Consider the following 20212-nt stretch of genomic DNA (forward strand, 5'->3'; position numbering starts at 1 on the left):
TGCTTCCCGGTGGCCGCTGCTAGCCTTTTCTCCACCCCTCTCCTTGGAGCGGGCTGGGAGGATGATGGTGGTCACCAGCGGTGGTCTTCCCTCTTTTTGTAAGGGGTTGACAGTCTTCTGCACCGTCCAGACCCACGACGGTGAAGGAAGGAGGATTCCATAGCCCAGTGACCCTCCTCCAGCCAGGGGCTCCTGACTTCATCCTCAAGGGCAAAGAAGGATTCGGGACTCACTTTTGAGGTGCGTCCCTGTTCTCCCCTTCACGAGCATTCTGTGTCCTACCCTGACCCCACAGCCCAGTGGTTAGCACTATTGCTCTTCTGCAGTTGGGTCCTGGGTTCTCAACCCAGCAGTTCCTCCCGCGGTACGTCCATGCAGGTCCTGTCGCGGGAGGCGCCGATGCGCTGCAATGTCCTCCGGCCCTCCTTTTCTAATTTAGTCCCTGCCTTGGGCCTTTACTCAGCAGCCACCATTTTGGTTTTTTCAGCCACATCCCCTTCCAGGATCTATGGCCAATCAGCACGCGCCTTCCAGTGAGCGCCCTGTCCTTAATCCAATGAGAGCTCTCTTCCCCATCCGTCACTGGGTCACGCTTTGTGCGTGTTATAATGGCGCGCTTTTCAAGCCTAAGACAGGGCCTCTTCCTGCAGCTCGGTCCACGCCCTCGGCAAAACGGCCAATCAGCAGGCAGGGGCGGGACCCTCGCACGCGCGCTACCCGGCACGTGCTACTGCCGGTTTACCTACCTTCAGGTGTGAAAGTCAGCGCCAGTCCCTGCTTCTTTCCCCAGCTCCAGCTCTCATCTGACAGTCTGCACACCGCTCGTTTCGCATCACTGCCAACGGATCCAGGGGACCCAGATACAACTGTACTGTCGCTGACTTCCTGCAGGTCCTGCCATAACTGATCCTACCCCCTATCTTTCTTCTCAGGGGATTAACCATTAACAGCAGTCCCCTCATTTAAAGGGGGCTCCTGCCCGCACCGCTTCTATTATAATACTCTCCGCCTGTGCCCTCTGTATAAATAGGTGCCTTCAGGCCAGTCTTCGGCTTTTCTGCCAGACTTGCACCCTTTTTTTTCCTATCATCCCCGCATCACAGGAGCCCTGTGCTGGCCAGGATGAGAGCACACCACCAGCCCTGGAGGGGCTGTTGCTACGTCACAATCTGTTCTTTCTGACTCGGCCGCCTCCACCAGACGCTTACCAACTCGGCCGCCACCACCAGACGCTTACCAACTCGGCCGCCACCACCAGACGCTTACCAACTCTGCCGCCGCCACCAGACGCTTACCAACTCTGCCGCCGCCACCAGACGCTTACCAACTCTGCCGCCGCCACCAGACGCTTACCAACTCGGCCGCCGCCACCAGACGCTTACCAACTCGGCCGCCGCCACCAGACGCTTACCAACTCGGCCGCCGCCACCAGACGCTTACCAACTCGGCCGCCGCCACCAGACCCTTACCAACTCGGCCGCCGCCACCAGACGCTTACCAACTCGGCCGCCGCCACCAGACAATTACCAACTCGGCCGCCGCCACCAGACAATTACCAACTCGCCCGCCGCCACCAGACGCTTACCAACTCGCCGCCGCCACCAGACGATTACCAACTCGCCCACCGCCACCAGACGATTACCAACTCGCGCACTGCCACCAGTGCTCTGAGCGCGTGCTACGTTGATTCGCATGTACCAGACCATCACACTCAGAAGCGCAGATCAAGGACTACATCCAGGACGCTGACTACACTCCAGTTCTTTGTCCAGCACTCCGAGTCCCACAGCGTCTTTGGACGCCACCAGTTGTTCCGCTATGGTTTCCATCAATATTGTTGCCATTCAGAGGTTGTTTTCTTTGGCTGAGGGCCTGGAATCTGGATCCATCTTCCAAGAAATCCCTTACTAATCTCCCTTTCTAGAGTTTTAAGCTGTTCTAGGACCAAGTTGGTCCAGATAATCTCAAAACGCTACCAGCTGTAAGGGCACTCTCCTTCCTCAGCCTAACCCAAGACTCCCTTTCACTAGGAGACGCTCTCTAGTTTTGTTCCTTTCATCCTTTTTTCCCCTACCGGGCCCTCCTCTCGTCAGGACCTTTCTTCCGCCCACAGGGAGACGAGAAGACTGTTCTGCAAGCTAGCTTCTCGCTGGCATTCAAAAGGTCGATCCTCAAAGTCCTCAGGGTCTCTTTCCAACAGTTTTCTCTACGTGATGAGTTGCTCCCACCTTGCAGACAATTGGGCCTCTCTGACTCGTGATTCAGGAGGAGCTTTACCAATTTATAGACTTCCTTTTGGATTGGCTTCTGCCCCCAGGGTGCTTACGAAGGTTATGGCATCCGTCAGAGCCTTTCCTTGTTCCTAGGGGATACTTATCATCAATTATCTGAACGTTCTGTGGTTCGAGGGTCCGTTCTACCGATCATGTTCAGTCTTCTCTGGACACTCTCGCCTGTCTCAGCTGTGTTGCCAACAAGGGAAAGTCTTCCCTTATATCGTCTCACTGTCTGATGTTCTTGGGCATGCTGTTCGACACAGCTAGTGCCAAGGACTTTCTTCCAGAAGAAAGGATCTCATCTCTATGTCTAAGGATCCGTTTCCTTATACGGCCGGCTCCACATCCCCCGCGGCTCTGCATGAGGGTACTACGAAGGATGATTGCCACTATGGAAGCTGTACCTTTTGCCTAGTTCCATGTCCGTTTCCTTTATCGGGCTCTCCGGTCAGCTTAGGACAAAAGGTTCCCTTCTCGGCAATGTCCCATTTGGCTACCACTCCGTCTGTGACAGTCTTTGTTATGGGGAACCCTCTCCGCCTCCGTCCTACACGGAAAATAGTTTTCTTACTATCCGCTGGACACCACGTTCCAGCCACATTCTGGGGGCGGACATTTGGACCTCTGACTTCCTGAGTCGTCAGGGTTTTGGTTCGGGCGAGCGGTCTCTCAACACCCTGTTATCGTTGCTTCTACTGCTTTACTACTAACTGACGAGCTTGGTGCCAGGAGGTGGGGTGTACATTGCTGAGGATCTATTTTCCTTTTTTGCCTAGTTTCAGTCTCCTAGTGACAGCAGTAGCATACACCCATGGTCACCTGTGTCCCCCAATGAAGGCTCCAAGAACGAGATTTTACGGTGAGTACCAAAAATCCCTCTTTCCATCTATCCCTGCCCTTTTGTGGCTCCTGTAATGCTGGACCAGTTATGCAAGGCAGAGGACCACAAAGATGGATGAAAAACAAATTGGTGGGCAAATGCGCTGACCTCCTTGGCCACCCCAAGGGTGCGCTGACCTCTTCGGCCACCCCTAGGGTGCACTGAGTGCCTAGTGGTTTTGAACAGTCAGCCATGTTCTCCAAGCTCACTGGCTAAATATTATTGCACTCAAACATTTGCACCAGGAGAAGCTCCGGACATTTACTGTTATACTTCCATGAGTTCCCGGGGAGAGAAGCTGGAGTGCGCACTTTGTAGGAAGGTGCCGCCTGTACTGGACGACCGGCATCTGAGAGGTAATGTGGGTCAGCCCCTGAATTGTCTGGGTACATGCCGCAGCGGCCTGAGAGCCCCCCACACACAGGACGAGGGTCTTTATAACATATAATTCCTTTGTGTCCTCGTGATACATTGTTATACACTTTCTTATCCTCACAGATCCACGGTCCTTCCTTTTGTGCGACGTGACGTTCCATCCCCCTCCCAGTGACTTGTGATTTCCTTTTAATTCTCCCAATGTGCGCGTTATAGGTGACGTTATGTATGACGACGGTGACACGTGACAGACTGGCAGAATCACACGTATGATTGGCCACGGAGGGGACGGCGCGTCACACAGCAGATCACTGGGGACAGGATTAGTGACGATAAGTCCTTGACAAACCCCTTAAGAAACTGCATCTACGTCAGGTCCCGTATATAAATGTAGGGATCGGATATTCTTCAGGATTTCCTGAGTTCGGTGTCGGGACCGAGCGGGAATATTCTACTATTGTTCGGTCATTGAAAAAAAAAGAAGCCGCATCGTACATTTGTGTTTTACCTTTTTTAATTACAGCATTTAGAGGCTCAGTATAAACATTTTCTATTCTTACTACACAGGATGTAATGAAAGTCATAAAGGTAATGTACTTAAAGGGAGTGAGTCCGCACAGTGACTGTTTAAGCCAAGTCCCGATGCTCGGTGCGGCCCGTTAACTACAACATTCCACCTACTCTTCTGGCCGCGCCATGGTGTCCCGAGTGCCTGGACTTGGCTTAAGCAGTCGGTCTGTAAGGACACACTCCCTTTAAAGCATAACTAAACCTTGAATGTGACTTTTCCTATTGGGCAGGCACTTTAATTTCTTGCAGATCAGTGATGTATGGAGCCTGAGACCCCCACAGATTGTCCGACAAATCATTTCAATGTTAATTACTTGTTAAAGGGTTTGTACCAAGATGAGACGTTGTCCCGTCTCCATAGTGCAATGACCGTCCTGATCACCGGGGGTGCGACAGAGACAGAGAAAAAGGCGCACTAGAGCCCTGTGTGCATGGAACGGGGGCGAGGAACCTCTCATTTTAGTACAAACACTTACATTTAAAAAAAAAAGCTAAATTTGGCTGCAGAGGTGAACGTAGACTTTAAAGGACACAAATTAAAAAATGTCTTATTTTGTGTGTGCAGCTCCTATACAGATGTATGTGTCTCCATGGTAACAGACCACAACAACCCTGTGACTGCTGCTGCTGCAGGACAATTGATTTCTATTTGCCCAATACTTTACTGCTAGTGATGAGCGAGCTCGCATGTGGTGTAATAAGGCGTTATCAGACTCGGGTGCCGACCGAGTGCCTTCAGCGTGTTCGAGTCCCCGTGGCTGCATGTCTCGTGGTTGTACCACATGCATACATTCCCTGTTTGTTAGGCAATCCCCGCATGTGTTGCAGCTGTCAGACGCGATGCATGCATCTGCAGGGACTTAAATGTATTATTCGAGCACGCCGAAGTCACTCGGTCGGCACCTGAGCCTGATAACAGCTTATCCGAGCACGGTCGCTCATCACTAATGCGAAATAAAATACCGCACTGCTGGACTGCCTTTAAGGAGAAGTTGGGCGACACCACAATTGAGGTTTTCCCACATTTTTGAGAACATTCATTGACCCTGAGCCGTTCAGTTGATCCAGGCGTATTGGAACATGTCGTTTTCCTCCCAGAGCGCGCACTGCGGCGAGCGATAGTCCTTCACTGCGCACAGCGATGTGGATAAAACCGCCGTCCCGTCAGGATATTCGGGCCACTCTGGCGGCATGGACCCTGCGCAGAAGAAGGGAAGGTGTGAGAAGGCGTGGAGACGTCGGGTCCCATCCTCGCCAGTCCGCCCCATTTCTTACCTTCTCTGGCAAAGTGTATGAAGTATTTCCGTATCAATCTCTGGAACCTGCGGTCGTCTTCAGATATCGCTCCTAAAATCATGTCCAGAGTCCCGAAAAATCCCAGTGTGTCCAGTGTGTGGAAGGCGAACCAGCTGTCGTACGTGAATAAGCTGTCGATCCGAGCTGGACGGGACGGAGTGTAGACCACCTGATAGCGGTACACCGGGCTGCGCAGGGTCTCTGGAAGCACAGGTCAGTGGCACACGTGCGGCAATAGGGAATAGTGTACAGTATAGAGTATATATTGTGTAGTGTGTACAATATAGTGTCTATATAGTGTGTACAGTATATTGAGTGTATATATTGTGCATATAGTGTATATAGTGTGTACAGTATAGTGTCTGTATATAGTGTGTACAGTAGTGTGTGTACAATGTATATTTTGTGTGTCCAGTATCTATTATGTGGTTTTCTCCCCTTTTGTTAAGGATACAGTTAGTAAATCCTCGGGGGGGGGGCGCGATGATTATTATAATGAGGAGTGATGACTCCAGGCGGCTCCAGCAGGGGGTGGTCACTGTACCTGCAGCTCGGTGGGCCCGCATATTGCTCGGACAGGCCGCCCTGAGGTCGGACACCATAGTCACGTACGTCTTCTCCACGCAGCGCTCAGGCTGGGAGCAGAACTCCGAGGTGGGGTAGAGTGCCAGCGCTTCAGACGACAGGTTCCCTCCAAATGTCCCGAGAAGAGCTGAGAAAGAACAGACCTGAAGCAGCTGCTGGGACCTCCATGAAGAACCACCGACCCCCAGAAATGTCACTTACAGGTCACAAACCAGCGGTAATCCTCCTCAGACCACTTGGAAATATTAGAATAAAACGGGCTGAAAAGAAAAATCACAAATACAAATTAAACTTGCAGAAACTGTGTGGATCCAAGAAAGTCTCCTGCCAGGCGGCCCAGGACGTTTTATGTTACTGCCCGTATTCTACTCCAGAGCTGCTGTAGAAACTTTTAATGACACATTCAGCTTTTCCTTCCCAGATTGTAAGTCATGTGGGAGCTCAATAGCCGTTCTGAAAGCTGTGCGCGCTGCAGACTGCAGAATCGTGAATGCAGCTCCGGAGCACAATACGGTACAAATTGTGGAAGATTTAGCTGTAAGATTGAATAATGGTGCCGCTTGTTCATCTGGAGCTTCGCAGTGTTATTACAGGGAGTTTACGTAATCGGCTCCTTACGCAAATTCTGCTTCTTGCAGGGTGGTGCCGACCAGGTAGGGCACGTCGCTGTAACCTGGGATTTTCTGTTTCCACACATCCAGTGGAGGAGCGAGCACCACGTGTCCGTCCACCACGGTCATCGGCCCAATGAACTTCCCTTTCTGTGGCAGGTCGCACAAGTCGTCGGCAGCCCAGTTGGGGTATTCAGACCAAGGGATGGACTAGGAGTAACAGAGCGGTTATTCTGCTGCTAAAGGGGTGTCCGACCCCAAAGTTACAAAAAACAATCGCCCCTTCCTCAGCAAGACCCCAGTTCTCAAGTACCAGCACTTTTCCTGGTTCTCGCCAGTCTCCAGTGATGGTGTACTGACCAGTGACCGCTGCAGCCAATCACTGAGCTCAACAGTCATGCCAAGATAAACAGCACAAGCCTCAGAGCCCCCTGATTGACTGAAGCAGTCATGTGTGTTGTAGTTGTGATGTCACCACTGCAGTCTGTAAATATGGACCGTACAGTAGTGGAGGCACCGCTCGACCTAGGGAGGATGAGTTACTCAGATTTTATTATTTTTCCCTAGCACTAGCCTCTTTGCATGAAAAAAAAATAAAATGTAAAGCCCCTTTGAGGGTCTCTTTGCTCTCAGTTTCCGAACGTGATTATATATATATATATATATATATATATATATATATATATATATATATATATATATATATATATATATATATATATATATATATATATATATATATATATATATATATTGGATCGGGGCAGAGGAGCAGAAGGATTTGTGGTTGCTGCTTCTTGGAAGTGACTGGAGCACCAGAGGTTAATAGAAGTAAACGTCCTTTATCGCCTCTCATTGGGGGACACAGGAGCCATGAGTGTATGCTGCTGCCACTAGGAGGCTGACACTATGCATAAAAAAAGTTAGCTCCTCCTCTGCAGTGTACACCCCACCGACTGGCATAATGAACCTCAGTTTAGCTTAGTGTCAGTAGGAGGTGAACAGGGGTCTTTTGTTAGACCCTTATCTACCTCAAATGTGCGTCGTTCCCTTTCAGGTTTCCGGAGGGATACAGGGTGAACAGTCACACCTGTAATCCCACAGTGCGGACTATGAGTACGGCGTGTACTGCCACCCTGTATCCTCATAGATCCCTCTCCAGGATCAAGGCCCCTAACACGGAAGAGTGTGGAGGAGATTCAGACCGGTCCTTGCTCCGTCTCCCACCCACTCGCCTTCCAGAGCCTGTCGGTTGGTGGAGACGAGGACGTCCATCAGCATCTGGACGTCTAATCTTATTCCCTGGAATGAGGTACCTCTCACTCTTTCTCTTCCAGGACACTGCCTTCATGAGTGATCCACACGATGTGGGATGAATGAGGTGAGTATTCATTAGCCCCCTCCTCAGATAGGGACTGTTCTGGGTGGGGGGGCGCAGGACTCGTTCAGGGTTACCTGGAGGCTCTCTCCCCCAGGTGCTTCATCATACCCGGCGTTTTCCCTTTACGCCGCATCCTGTGCCCCATCCACCCTACAGCTCTCCCAGGGGGTCGCCGCTGCGTCTGGGGAAGGTCTTTTACAGGCGGCCCAGCTTTTTCCCCTCGGCAGCCGCTCTGTCTTACACCTCACCGGTGGTCACCGGATACTAATTTAGGCTCCGGCTTCTGTTTGGGCCTAGTTCACCGCCGCGACTCCGCCCCTTCCCCTCGGGTGGGCTTTTCTCCCGCCCGTCTTTCACCTCCTTTTGCCTGTTTCTCTAAGGGAGGCCACTCTCAGGCGAGCTCCACCCACCGGCGCCATCTTTGTCCTCCCGTACCGCGCGTCTAGCCCTGCCCACTCCTCCCTGCATAGTAGTGAGCTCACCTGCTGCGCTCGGCGCCTTCTTGGTCCCCCGGGGGTCTGATGACCGGCTCTGTCCGCTCCTCCGCAAGACCCTAGCGCAAGCTCTAGAGTCAGTGATTCGGTTCCCTACTGCACGGTTGGCTCCGCCCCCTCTTCCGGCCTTGGAGAGCGGGTTTTTGCTACCCCACGCCCAGTGTGACCCTGCATCTCCTGGCGGTCACCATTTTCGGCGTGGGATTCGGCGCTGATTCCTCTACAGGGCCTGCTCTATCTTCGCATTCTACAACTGGAAAACTACAGGATGTCTGCTGTGAGTAGCTCTGCAGACTGACACTCTCCTCTGCCCTCTAACCTTCTGGCATTTTCTCTGAGGCCCGTTCGTCATATCTAATTCTAAGGGAGGCCGCTCTCGTGCTCCTACTTCTTCCTCTACCTTAGGCTACGTTCACATTTGCGGTCGGCGCCGCATGCGTCATGCGCCCCTATATTTAACATGGGGGCGCATGGACATGCGTTGTGCTGCGTTTTGCGCCGCATGGCCGCAAGCGTTGGACGCAAGAAACGCTTCAAGTTGCATTTTTTTTGCGTCCAACTTTCGGCCAAAAAGGACGCATGCGGCGCAAAACGCAGCGTTTTAGCGTGCGTTTTGCCGCGTTTTTGTTTGCGTTGTGCGCTGCGGTGCCGACGCTGCGGCGCACAACGCAAATGTGAACGTAGCCTGAGTCAAACACTTTGTGTGTTCATCTTGTAACTGCAAGCTTCCCTCAGGTCAGTCCTCTCCCCTCTGTTAGACCTGCAGCAACCCCCTTATGCCCACCGCCCAGGATCCCCCTGCTGCTCCGCTTGAGAGTGAGGCCTCCACCCCAGGTTGGGCTTCCGCTCCGTCACAATCAGTTGCGGATCTAACACGGGTGTCCCAGACCATTGTGTCTGTGCTTGATAGGTTGCCCCTGCAGACTCCCGCAGTAGCCAGCGGGTCGCAGGAACCTCCGTCCGAGCCTCCCATTATAGGCCACAAAAGATCCAGACAGGAAGGCCGGTCTGAGTCCTCTTCCCGTTCCATCTCGCCTCACGGTCCTTCTCTGCAATCGGCTTCTCCCCGATCCGCCTCACCTGAGTCAGGCAAAGCTTTCTCTGATGCGCCTTCAGAAGATAATTTGGAGCTGGATTCGAACCAAATCGCTAGCATGAGGGATATGGTTCAGAGTCTCATTGGAGCAATCAATCAGACCTGTGGCATCAAAGATTCCCCTACGGAACCCGCAGATCAAGCGGTTTCGTTTAGACTGTCTAAAACACCTTCCAAGGTTTTCGCTCCTCATCCTGAGTTCAATCAGTTTCTGACCAGAGAAAGGGAGAATCCGACCAGACGTTTTCAAAGAGGAAAGCGCCTTGGCGTCTTATATCATTTTTCCCCAGATCTCATCGCCAGCTGGACGTCTCCCTTGGTGGATCCGCCAGTTTCTAGACTTTCCACCAACACAGTCCTCCCGCTGTCTGGTGGAGCGTCTCTGAAAGATTCCAACGATAGAATCATAGAGTCCTTTGCGAAGTTGGCCTTCGAAGCGGCCGCGTCTGCCCTATGCCCAGCCTTTGCTCCCACCTGGGTTTCGAAGTCTATATCCAAATGGGTCAAACAACTCCGTCGGGGCATTCTGGCCGGAGCTCCACCAGAACAGCTGGCGGAACTTGCCACCCAGATTTCTCATGCTGGGGAATACTTGGTCTCTGCTTCCCTGGACGCAGCATCTTGTGCCGCTCAGGCGTCTAGTAATGTTGTTGCCATCCGTCGTACCATTTGGCTCAAGGCCTGGCAGGCGGATTCGTCATCAAAAAAGTCCCTTACCAGTCTGCCTTTTCAGGGATCTCGTCTCTTTGGTTCCAAGCTGGACCAAATTATTAAGGACGCTACCGGGGGCACAAGCTCGCTTCTTCCCCAATCCAAACCTCGCCGGCCTCCTAGGCGGCAATTTCGGCCTTTTCGTCGCTTTGCGGAGTCAAATACCTTTTCCCAGCAGCAGCAGAGGCCACAGGCACATCAAGAGAAGAAGACCATCCTTTAGACCCACTCCTTCCTGGCGTTCCCGCTACTCCCATGGTAGATCTTCCAGGCCTAGGGCTGGAAGATCTAACTCGGCATGACTCACAGCAAGTCCCCAGCGCACCTCCCAAGCTGGGCGGCCGTCTCCTCTTCTTCAGGGACGTCTGGATCACCTCAGTGGAGGACGCATGGGTCAGGGAAGAGGTATCCTCAGGATACAAAATAGAGTTCATTTCACGGCCCCGGCATCGTTTCTTTGAATCTCGCCCTCCAAGAGACCCCGCTCTAGTTCTGGGTTTCTTTGCAGCCATTGCTTCCCTCCTCAAATCAGGGGTAATCGTTCGCGTTCCAGAAAAAGAACGCTTCACAGGGTTCTATTCAAATCTTTTTGTGGTAAGTTCGTCCCATTCTGGATCTCAAATTGCTGAACAAGAGGGTTCATCTGAGACACTTCAGGATGGAATCCATTGGTTCAGTAATTGCTTCCATGGAGGCGCAGGAATTCCTGTGCTCCATAAACATCCAGGATGCCTACCTCCATGTCCCGATATTCCCGGGACATCAGATTCCTGCGCTTTGCAGTACATCAGGAGCATTTTCAGTTTGTCGCCCTGCCATTCGATCTCGCAACCGCCCCCAGGGTTTTCACGAAGATCATGGCAGCGCTGATAGCCATCTTGAGGGTCAGAAGCCTGGTTCTGTTTCCGTACCTCGACGACATCCATATCAAGGCTCCGTCCTTTTCTCAGGCTCACGAAAGTCTGTCCATCGTCCTCAACACCCTAGCCCGTTTCAGGTGGCTTGTCAACCGGAAGAAGTCCTGCCTTATTCCTTCTCAGCGCCTCTTTTTCTGGGCATGCTCTTCGACACTCGTCAGACCAGAGTCTTCCTTCCCGAAGAGAAGAGATCTATCCTTCGTCGGGAAGTTCGCTTGCTCCAGGGCCCTGAACTTCCCTCCTTCCGATCGGCCATGAAGGTTCTGGGAAGGATGGTTGCCACATTGGAAGCGAGTTCCCTTCACCCAATTTCACTCAAGACCCCCCCAGCAGGCTATTCTCTCACAGTGGGACAGGTCTGTCCTTTCTCTGGACCGCCCGATTGTGCTTTCGCCCAGAGTCAAACGGTCTCTCAACTGGTGGCTGACGTCACCTCTCATCTCCCAGGGCAGGTCCTTCCTTCCAGTTCACTGGCAGGTGGTGACGACGGACGCCAGCCTGCTCGGCTGGGGTGCTGTGTTTCCCCACCTGACGGTTCAGGGTCATTGGTCTGCGCAGGAGTCAGCTCGAGATTTGGGCCATCTTTCTGTCTCTTCGTCACTGGGAAAGGATTCTCAGGGGTCTGCCAATTCGAATCCAGACAGACAATGCCACAGCAGTGGCATATGTTAACCACCAGGGGGGGGGACTCGGAGTACTCTGGCCTTGGCCGAAGTATCCAAGATCCTCCTTTGGGCAGAGGCAACAGTTCCGGTGATATCCGCGGTGCATATCCCCGGCGTGGACAATTGGGCCGCCGACTTCCTCAGCCGCAAGGGCCTCGCGGCAGGGGAATGGTTCTTGCATCAGGAGGTCTTCCATCAGATTTGTCTTTGATGGGGGACTCCGGATGTGGACCTCACGGTGTCCCGAATTAACAGGAAGGTCCCTCGGTTCGTCTCCAGGTCTCGCGATCCACTCGCAGTGGGTGTTGACGCTCTGGCCATTCCTTGGTCGCAGTTCGTGCTCCCCTGTTTCCACCCCTGCCCTTGCTTCCCAAGCTGTTGAAAAAGATCAAGGCGGAAGGGGTGCCGGTCATTCTGATCGCTCCGGATTGGCCCAGGAGATCTTGGTTTGCGGAGATTGTCAACCTTCTCGCGGATGCCCCCTGGCGGCTTCCAGACCGACCCAGAATTCGGGTGGCAGATCGGGTCTCTCAGTTTGACGGCGTGGCTGTTGAGACCGCAGTTCTAAGAGCGTCCGGCCTTTCGGTTCAGGTGATTCATACTATGATCCAGGCTAGGAAGCCTTAGTCTTCCAGGATCTACTATCGTACCTGGAAGGTTTACAGCACCCTCCCATATTATTCAGTTTCTGTTGTTCTGGGTTCTATGACTGTTCTCATGTTTACAGTTCTCATGTTTGTAGTTATGTTATTTCAACCTTCTACTACTTTCTCACTAACTGAGGTTCATAATGCCAGTCGGTGGGGTGTACACTGCAGAGAAGGAGCTAACTTTTTTTTGTGCATAGTGTCAGTCTCCTAGTGGCATCAGCATACACCCCATAGTTCCTGTGTCCCCCAATGAAGGCTACGAGAAACAGATTTTACGGTAAGCAACCAAAAATCCTGTTCTATTGGTGATTTTGGAGCTCGGTCACCGGACATCTCTGAAACACGTTAAACCAATACTGAATTTTACTTTGCAACCCTCTGATGCTCCGGTTGTTCCCTTCTACGCGATGCAGCGTCTGTACAGGATTCTAATGCTTTTCTGCTTCCACTTTTCGTTTTTGGCTTACAAATACTGATGCAAATCAAAAAGAGGCAAATGTGCTACGATCGGAGCCAGACCTGAAGGATTTTACTGATACTGAGATTCCTCAAGCACCGAGTGTCCTGGCAGCCACTGCGTTTCAGGAATGGGAGGTTGTCCTTCTCTGCCTCCTCCATGGTGGCTTTAAAAACAGACGAACCGCTTATGTCTATGGCACGGTGAAACAGACCCTTGGCCAGAGGCGACACCATCAAGGTCCATACAGAGGTGCCTCCTACAAAAAAAATAAATAAATAATGCGGAGGTGGGCAATGAAAAGAAACAAGGGGCACCACCAGCAATAAAAAATAAAAGCAACAAGGGGCACCACGGGAGGCAAAGGAAAAAAAACAAGGGGGACAACGGGAAATAGAAAATAAATGCAACAAGGGGCAACACAGAAGGCAAAGAAACAAGGGGCACCACAGGAAATAATAAAAAAAAAAAAAGCAACAAGGGGCACCATGGGAAATAAAAAAACGAGGGAATCACGGGAGGCAAAGAAAAGAAACAAGGGGAACTACGTGAAATAAAAAATAAACTAAATGCTTCCCGTGGTGCCCTTTTTGCTAAGGAAAGAAACAATGCGTACCATAGTATATAAAATATAAAAGCAACAAGGACACCATGGGAGGCAAAGAAAAGAAACAAGGTGCACAGTGAGAGCCAAAGAAAAGCAACATTGGACATCATGGGAGGCAATGGAAAGTAAAAATGGGCACCACGGGAGATTAAAAAAGTAGTGAGTCCTTGAGAGACAAAGTAAAGAAACGAGGCATAAGAGATGCAAAGGAAAGACACAAGGAGCACCACAGAAGACAAAGCAAAAAAAAACAAGGGGCACCTCGGGAGGCAAAGGAAAGAAACAAGGAGCATCAAGGGAGGCAAAGGAGAAAAATATGGGGCACCACAGGAGAAAAAGAATCAAGGGGTAAGGGTATGTGCCCACACTGCGGATTCCATTGCGGAATTTTCCGCAGCGGAATTGATTAAATCCGCAGTGCAAAAAGTACTGCGGATTTATCGCGGTTTTTTGTGCGGTTTCCACTGCGGTTTTAGACACCTGCAGTTTTTTAATATGGAGCAGGTGCCAAACCGCTGCGGATTCCGCACAAAGAATTGACATGCTGCGGAAAATAAACCGCAGCGTTTCCACGCGTTTTTTTCCGCAGCATGTGCACAGCGGTTTTTGTTTTCCATAGGTTAACATTGTACTGTACACCGCATGGAAAACTGCTGCAGATCCGCAGCGTCAAAAACGCGGATCCGCAGCAAAAACCGCAACGTGTGCACATAGACTAACATGGGAGGCAAAGGAAAGAAACAAGGGGCACCACAGGAGGCAAGGCAAAAGAAACAAGCTGGGGTTGAGTCTTTAGAGAAACTAGTCAGACCACCTTAATATGAGATTGCGATGTAGTGTGGGATTACTATCAGGGCGGCGTAGTCCTTAAATATCTGCCGGCTAGCAAGAATTGTGTAACTAGAATAATACAAGGACATCTGCGGCTGGGTGAGGACATGCAGATTAGTGATCGGTCTTACCGGAGCTCTGGCCATAGATGGTCACTTTGTTTGAATCTCCACCAAATGATTGGATGTTTTTCTGCACCCACTTTAGCGCAGCGATCTGATCCATGAAACCATAGTTGCCTGTAGGGCAGTAATGGGCGGAGAGAGGTTATTACAGAGCGGTATGGGGTCACTGAAGTATCTCTGGTTATGTTCCCCCCCTCTAGCAGGATCGGCTTTATCTATTGTGCTCTTAGTAATGAGCGTCGGGAGTGTAGTTACCGGAGCTGTTGGTGGGGGATCCTTCTCTCAGCGTCTCCAGAGACATGAATCCAAATGCGTTCAGACGGTAGTTGAAGCTGACGTGGACGATCTGACTCCATTGGGCCAGGTCCTCATTAGGACAATACCCGGGCTCAAACCCACTACCGATGAGCAGATAACCTCCATGAATCCAGACCATAACAGGCACGTTGGCATCGGGATCCAGTGAGGGCGTCCATACATTGACATACAGGCAATCTTCTGATCCCATCACTTCCCCCTTTTCACTCAGAGGACGCACCTGGGCACACATGGAACTGAACTCAGTAGCATCCAGGGTGTCGTTCCAGCAGGTGGGCTCCTTGGGTGGTCTCCACCGTAATGATCCACTCGGAGGACTGGCGTATGGAATCCCTTTAAACATGTAAACCTTATCGCAGTGTTGACCTCGTACTTTACCACATGAGATGGTCACATCTACCAAGGTGCAGGCTGAGTTTCCAGACAGATAAGCCAAACCGACCACCACTAAACCCAGTAGCACAACGCCCCCAAACATTACAGCCAGAGTCTTGTAGGACGGGGAGCTGCAGGAAGCGTCTGATGGATCAGAGTCCAGAAAGGCTTTTACACCTTCGTCGTCTTCCTCATCAACCAAATGTTTAAATTCAGATTGGGATCCAGCCTCTTCCCGCGTGTTCACACGTCTGCCGATAGAAGAGAGATGGATTAACAGAGGACCTCCAAAGTGCGGCACAATACACCCCTTCATCTGTGGAGCAGCCTACGGTTATGCCACCTTTTTTTCCCCTCAGCACAGAGATGCCCATGACTTATTTATCCACACCCCATTAACCCCTCCATCTGGGAATTCTGCCAATACACCAGAATTGCCCCCACTTGAAGCATGGTGACATTGTGAGACCCCTATACGCCATCCTGTGGCCCTGCTGTCTCTCAACCAATTACTGAAATGGGTGGACTGGGGCATGGTGTCATCACTATACCAAGGCATGTTAGTGACTGCAGGGCGCTGCCATCGGTGCCAACTCCACCAGATGCAATCTATACCAAGCAGCAGTCAGAGGGCACCGGGGTGTGACGACAGCGGAGATGCCAGTGTCCCTACTGGATCAAATACTAAATAAAATCTGCAAGTTACCATTTATTATGGAGTCCTAACCCCAAATCCCTCAAGCACCGACCACTGGGCATCTCCCTTCTGTGTAACTTGCTTGTTGTCAAGTGAAATCCATCTCTAGAAGCAAAGATGTTGAGATGGTTTACGGGAAGTAGGTGGGACAGCACAAACCTCTGGGGTCCTACACTATAATTTGCCAAATTGCATATAGGCATAACAGAAATGCAGCATTTAATTCCAGGTAAGTGAGGGAAAAAGTTCCAGTACCTATTGTGCCCCCAGAATGCCAATCAAAAGAGACTGCCCAGAGAAAAAGCGTGTATGCAAAGTATGATAATCAAGACAATTCCTAAACAGATTAGATTGGTGTGGGCTTCAAGTGTAACTTGACGATTAGGATGTGGGAACCGTGACATGGTAGAAGCCTCCAGTCCTATTTCTGCAGGTACCGGGGTGCGGGAATCACAACTGTTGGTCGGCTGACCACTATCTAACATGTATGGCCACCCAAGTCCTACAAATACGTTTTCCTACCTTCTGAGCCGTGCTTGGGTCTTTACAGCCATCTGCTCACCCTTTGCGTAGAGAACCCCAGTCCCACCTTCAGGGTCATAGGAACTTTTGATCAGTTTGGGCTCCCTTACAACATGAAAAGAAAGAACCATAATGTCACCTCTTGATCACCCAGTTTTTGGCACTTTATGGCCTCCTGACTTCGGCCTTTGCGTGCTTCCATAAAGTGAGCGATTTCGTGAATTACGATTGTTGCTTATCAATATGTTCACGCTCGCGGGCGGCCATCGTCGATGGTGGAAATTATGATCTCAGATGTTTGAGGATTCACAAATCTTTGTATGTAAAGGCAATCAATTCTGGCAATTAAGCCACCCGTCCCGATGCCCGGCCGCTGCACCAAGTGACCACGATTATCATTTCATCACAAGGTCAAGGAGCCAACGATTAAAATTTTTTCCAAACCCTTCAATGAATAATCACAAAAGCAAATAATAGGCAAATCCTCAGTGACCCCAAGCTCCGGACTCGTATGGGGGAGACATGGAGAAGATAGACAAACCTTCATCTTCAGAAATTACTGCGCCGTCTCAGGGAGGTTGTGTCCACAGAGGACACTTCTAATGAAGAAATTCCACAGCAGAACATACACAGTGGCAAAATGTGCAGACTTTCAGTAGAAATGCCATATGCGCCACATAAAAATAGTCAGCAGAAATCGACAATCTGCAGCTTGCAGTCCTACTGCAACAGTCAGTGAGCGCAGACGATTTTCTCTGCCACCAATCCACGACACACGTTATCCATCATCAGAATTATAGTGCAAAAAAAAAATACAGTGGCTTGCGAAAGTATTCACCCCTTTGGCTTTTTTTTTAACCTATTTTATTACATTACAACCTGTGTGTTAATATTTTTGTAATCAGATTTGTGTGTGATGCATCAGCACTAAATTGTCTATGTGAGAAAAATATAGGCATAAATTACACTTATGGGATCAAATAACTAAAAGTGGCATGTGCCTATGTATTCACCTCTTTTTCTATGAAGCCCCTACAAATTTCTGGTGCAAGCAATTCCTTCCATAAGTCCCATGCTTAGTGACAGGAGATCTCCAAACACCACCATGAAGACCAAGGAGATCTTCAAACAACACCATGAAGACCAAGGAGATCTCAAAACAACACCATGAAGACCAAGGAGATCTCCAAACACCACCATGAAAATCAAGGAGATCTCCAAACACCACCATGAAGACCAAGGAGATCACCAAACACCGCCATAAAAATCAAGGAGATCTCCAAACACTGCCATGAAGACCAAGGAGATCTCCAGACAAGTCAGGGACAAAGTTGTTGAGAAGTACAAGTCAGGGTTGGGTTATAATAAAAAAAAAAATCCCAATCTCATGATCCCCCGGACCACCATCATATCCATTATCAGGTGGAAAGAACATGGTACCACAACAAACCTGCCAAGAGAGGGCACCCACCAAACCGGTCAGCCCGGGCAAAGAGAGCATTAATCGGAGAGACAGCACAGAGACCAAAGGAAACCCTGAAGGAGCTGCAGAGTTCCCAAGCAGAGACTGGAGTAACTGTCTATATGACCACAATAAACCGTACACTCCATAGAGGTGGCCTTTATGGATGAGTGGCCAGAAAAAAAGCCTTTAACTACACACAATTATTGTGAGGTTTGTTTTAAGTTTGCCAAAAGACGTGGGAGACTCCCCAAATGTAAGGAGGAAGGTGCTGTGGTTATAAGAGACCAAAATGAAACTTTTTGGCCACCAAGGTAAACGCTACTTCTGGCGCCAAACCAACACTGCTCATCCCCCCCAAAGAACACCATCCCCACAGTGAAACGTGGTGGCAGCATCCTGCTGTGGGGAAGTTTTTTGGCAGCGGGGACAGAGAAAATGGTCTGACTCAAGGGGAAGATGGATGGTGAGAAATGCAGGGCTATACTGGGCGACACGGTGGCTCAGTGGTTAGCACTGCAGCCTTGCAGCACTGGAATCCTGGATTCAAATCCTACCAAGGATAACATCTGGAAGGTGTTTTTATGTTCTCCCCGTGTTTGCGTGGGTTTCCTCCGGGGACTCCGGTTTCCTCCCACATTCCAAAGACATACTGATAGGGAATTTAGATTGTGAGCTCCATCAGGGACAGCAATGATGTGTGCAAACTGTAAAGCGCTGCGGAATATGTTGGAGCTATATAAATAAAAGATTATTATAGGGCTATTCTAGAGCAAAATCTGTCTGTCAGTGATTTGAGATGGAGGTTCACCATTCAACAAGCCAATCACCCAAAGCATACTGCTAAAGCAACACTCCAGGGGTTTAAGGGGGAACATGGAAATGTTCTGGAGTGGCTGAGTCACAGCCCAGTCCTTCATCCACTGGCAGTTTTGATGTGGAGTTAATACTTTAGCAAACCACTGTAGGTTTCTGCCATGCAGGTAATGTATCTCTTAGGCTGGAGACACACTAGCCATTTTAAAGTCGGTCCGATTTTGATGCAGGAGAGTTGGAAGAGTGTAATGCGAGTGTCATGCGTTTTTTTTTTTTAATGAGAGTACAATCCGAATTTTCACACCTAGCACCCAATTTACATCCTACTGCAATGCGATTTTAGCAAGAGCTTATACATAGAGAAATTCTCTTAAGTCATTTACACGTCATTTTCAAAGGAAATATTCTTCAAAACATACATATAGAAATACATATATATATATTTTTTTCTACTATATATTGAAATATATATATATATATATATATAGAATAAAAGCTGGCAATTTATGTGCTGCGTACAGTAAAATCACAGAGTGACAGGTTAGAATAGGATAGAATACATAGATATTTAATGTTAGTTGACACATATATGTATGTATATATATATATGATAGATAGTTGAAAAGCCGGAAACTCATCTGCAGTGTACTGTAAAATCACAGCAGGACCCGACAGGATAGAAGAGATGGAGTATATACAGTAAATACATATAGAATAGGTAGATATACAGATGTCTATGACATATACAATTAGTACAGTGGACAGTACATGGATTTAATTAATAAAAGATTATTTTTCGGGGGAAAAAATGGCATGGGCTCCCACGCAATTTTTGTAACCAGCAGAGGGAAAGCAGACAGCTGGGGGCAGATGTTTATAGCCTGGGAAGGGAGTAATACCCATGGATCTTCCCAGGTCTCATGTCTGCGCTAATAAATCAGATACAACTCAAGAATGATCTTGTTGGATGGAAGCATAATTTATATTATGTGGAATCCCCACAGAAGAATTCCGTACATGCACGGATGGATGAGTACATATAGCATATGCATACAAACGCTACCTCCCCAGGAGGAGGACACCATCACTCCCTCAGGCCCGTGTCACCAGGACACCATCACCTCTTCACTCCTATGTCACCAGAACACCATCACCCCTCACTCCTGTGTCATCAGGACACCATCACCCCCTCACTCCTGTGTCACCAGAACACCATCACCCCCTCACTCTTGTGTCACCAGGACACCACCCCCATACTACTGTGTCACCAGGACACCATCCACCCCTCAATCCTGTGTCACCAGGACACCATCACCCCCTCACTCCTGTGTCACCAGGACACCATCACCCCCTCACTCCTGTGTCACCAGGACACCATCACCCCCTCACTCCTGTGTCACCAGGACACCATCACCCCCTCACTCCTGTGTCACCAGGACACCATCACCCCCTCACTCCTGTGTCACCAGGACACCACCCCCATACTACTGTGTCA

At 50.0% G+C, this 20212-nt stretch overlaps 1 protein-coding gene across 5 annotated transcripts in view; it reads right to left on the reverse strand.

The window, feature by feature from the left end:
• Positions 1 to 4016: 4016 nt before the first annotated feature.
• The window catches only part of LOC143806390 (para-nitrobenzyl esterase-like), a 31731-nt gene continuing 15535 nt past the window's right edge, over positions 4017 to 20212 (reverse strand). For 3 of the 5 annotated variants that reach the window (XM_077286834.1, XM_077286832.1, XM_077286831.1), the window contains exons 2-10: positions 16440 to 16544; positions 14783 to 15471; positions 14534 to 14641; positions 13027 to 13223; positions 6601 to 6803; positions 6184 to 6242; positions 5942 to 6109; positions 5377 to 5598; positions 4017 to 5299 (exon numbers count right to left, since the gene is read on the reverse strand). In XM_077286834.1, the coding sequence (XP_077142949.1) occupies positions 5157 to 5299; positions 5377 to 5598; positions 5942 to 6109; positions 6184 to 6242; positions 6601 to 6803; positions 13027 to 13223; positions 14534 to 14641; positions 14783 to 15471; positions 16440 to 16544 (1894 nt within the window). In that variant the 3' untranslated portion in view covers positions 4017 to 5156. The remainder of the gene's footprint in view (positions 5300 to 5376; positions 5599 to 5941; positions 6110 to 6183; positions 6243 to 6600; positions 6804 to 13026; positions 13224 to 14533; positions 14642 to 14782; positions 15472 to 16439; positions 16545 to 20212) is intronic. The other 2 variants (XM_077286835.1, XM_077286833.1) reach the window with 1 other exon arrangement.

This window comes from Ranitomeya variabilis, chromosome 2 (genome assembly GCF_051348905.1).
Source record: "Ranitomeya variabilis isolate aRanVar5 chromosome 2, aRanVar5.hap1, whole genome shotgun sequence".
Lineage (NCBI taxonomy): Eukaryota > Metazoa > Chordata > Amphibia > Anura > Dendrobatidae > Ranitomeya > Ranitomeya variabilis.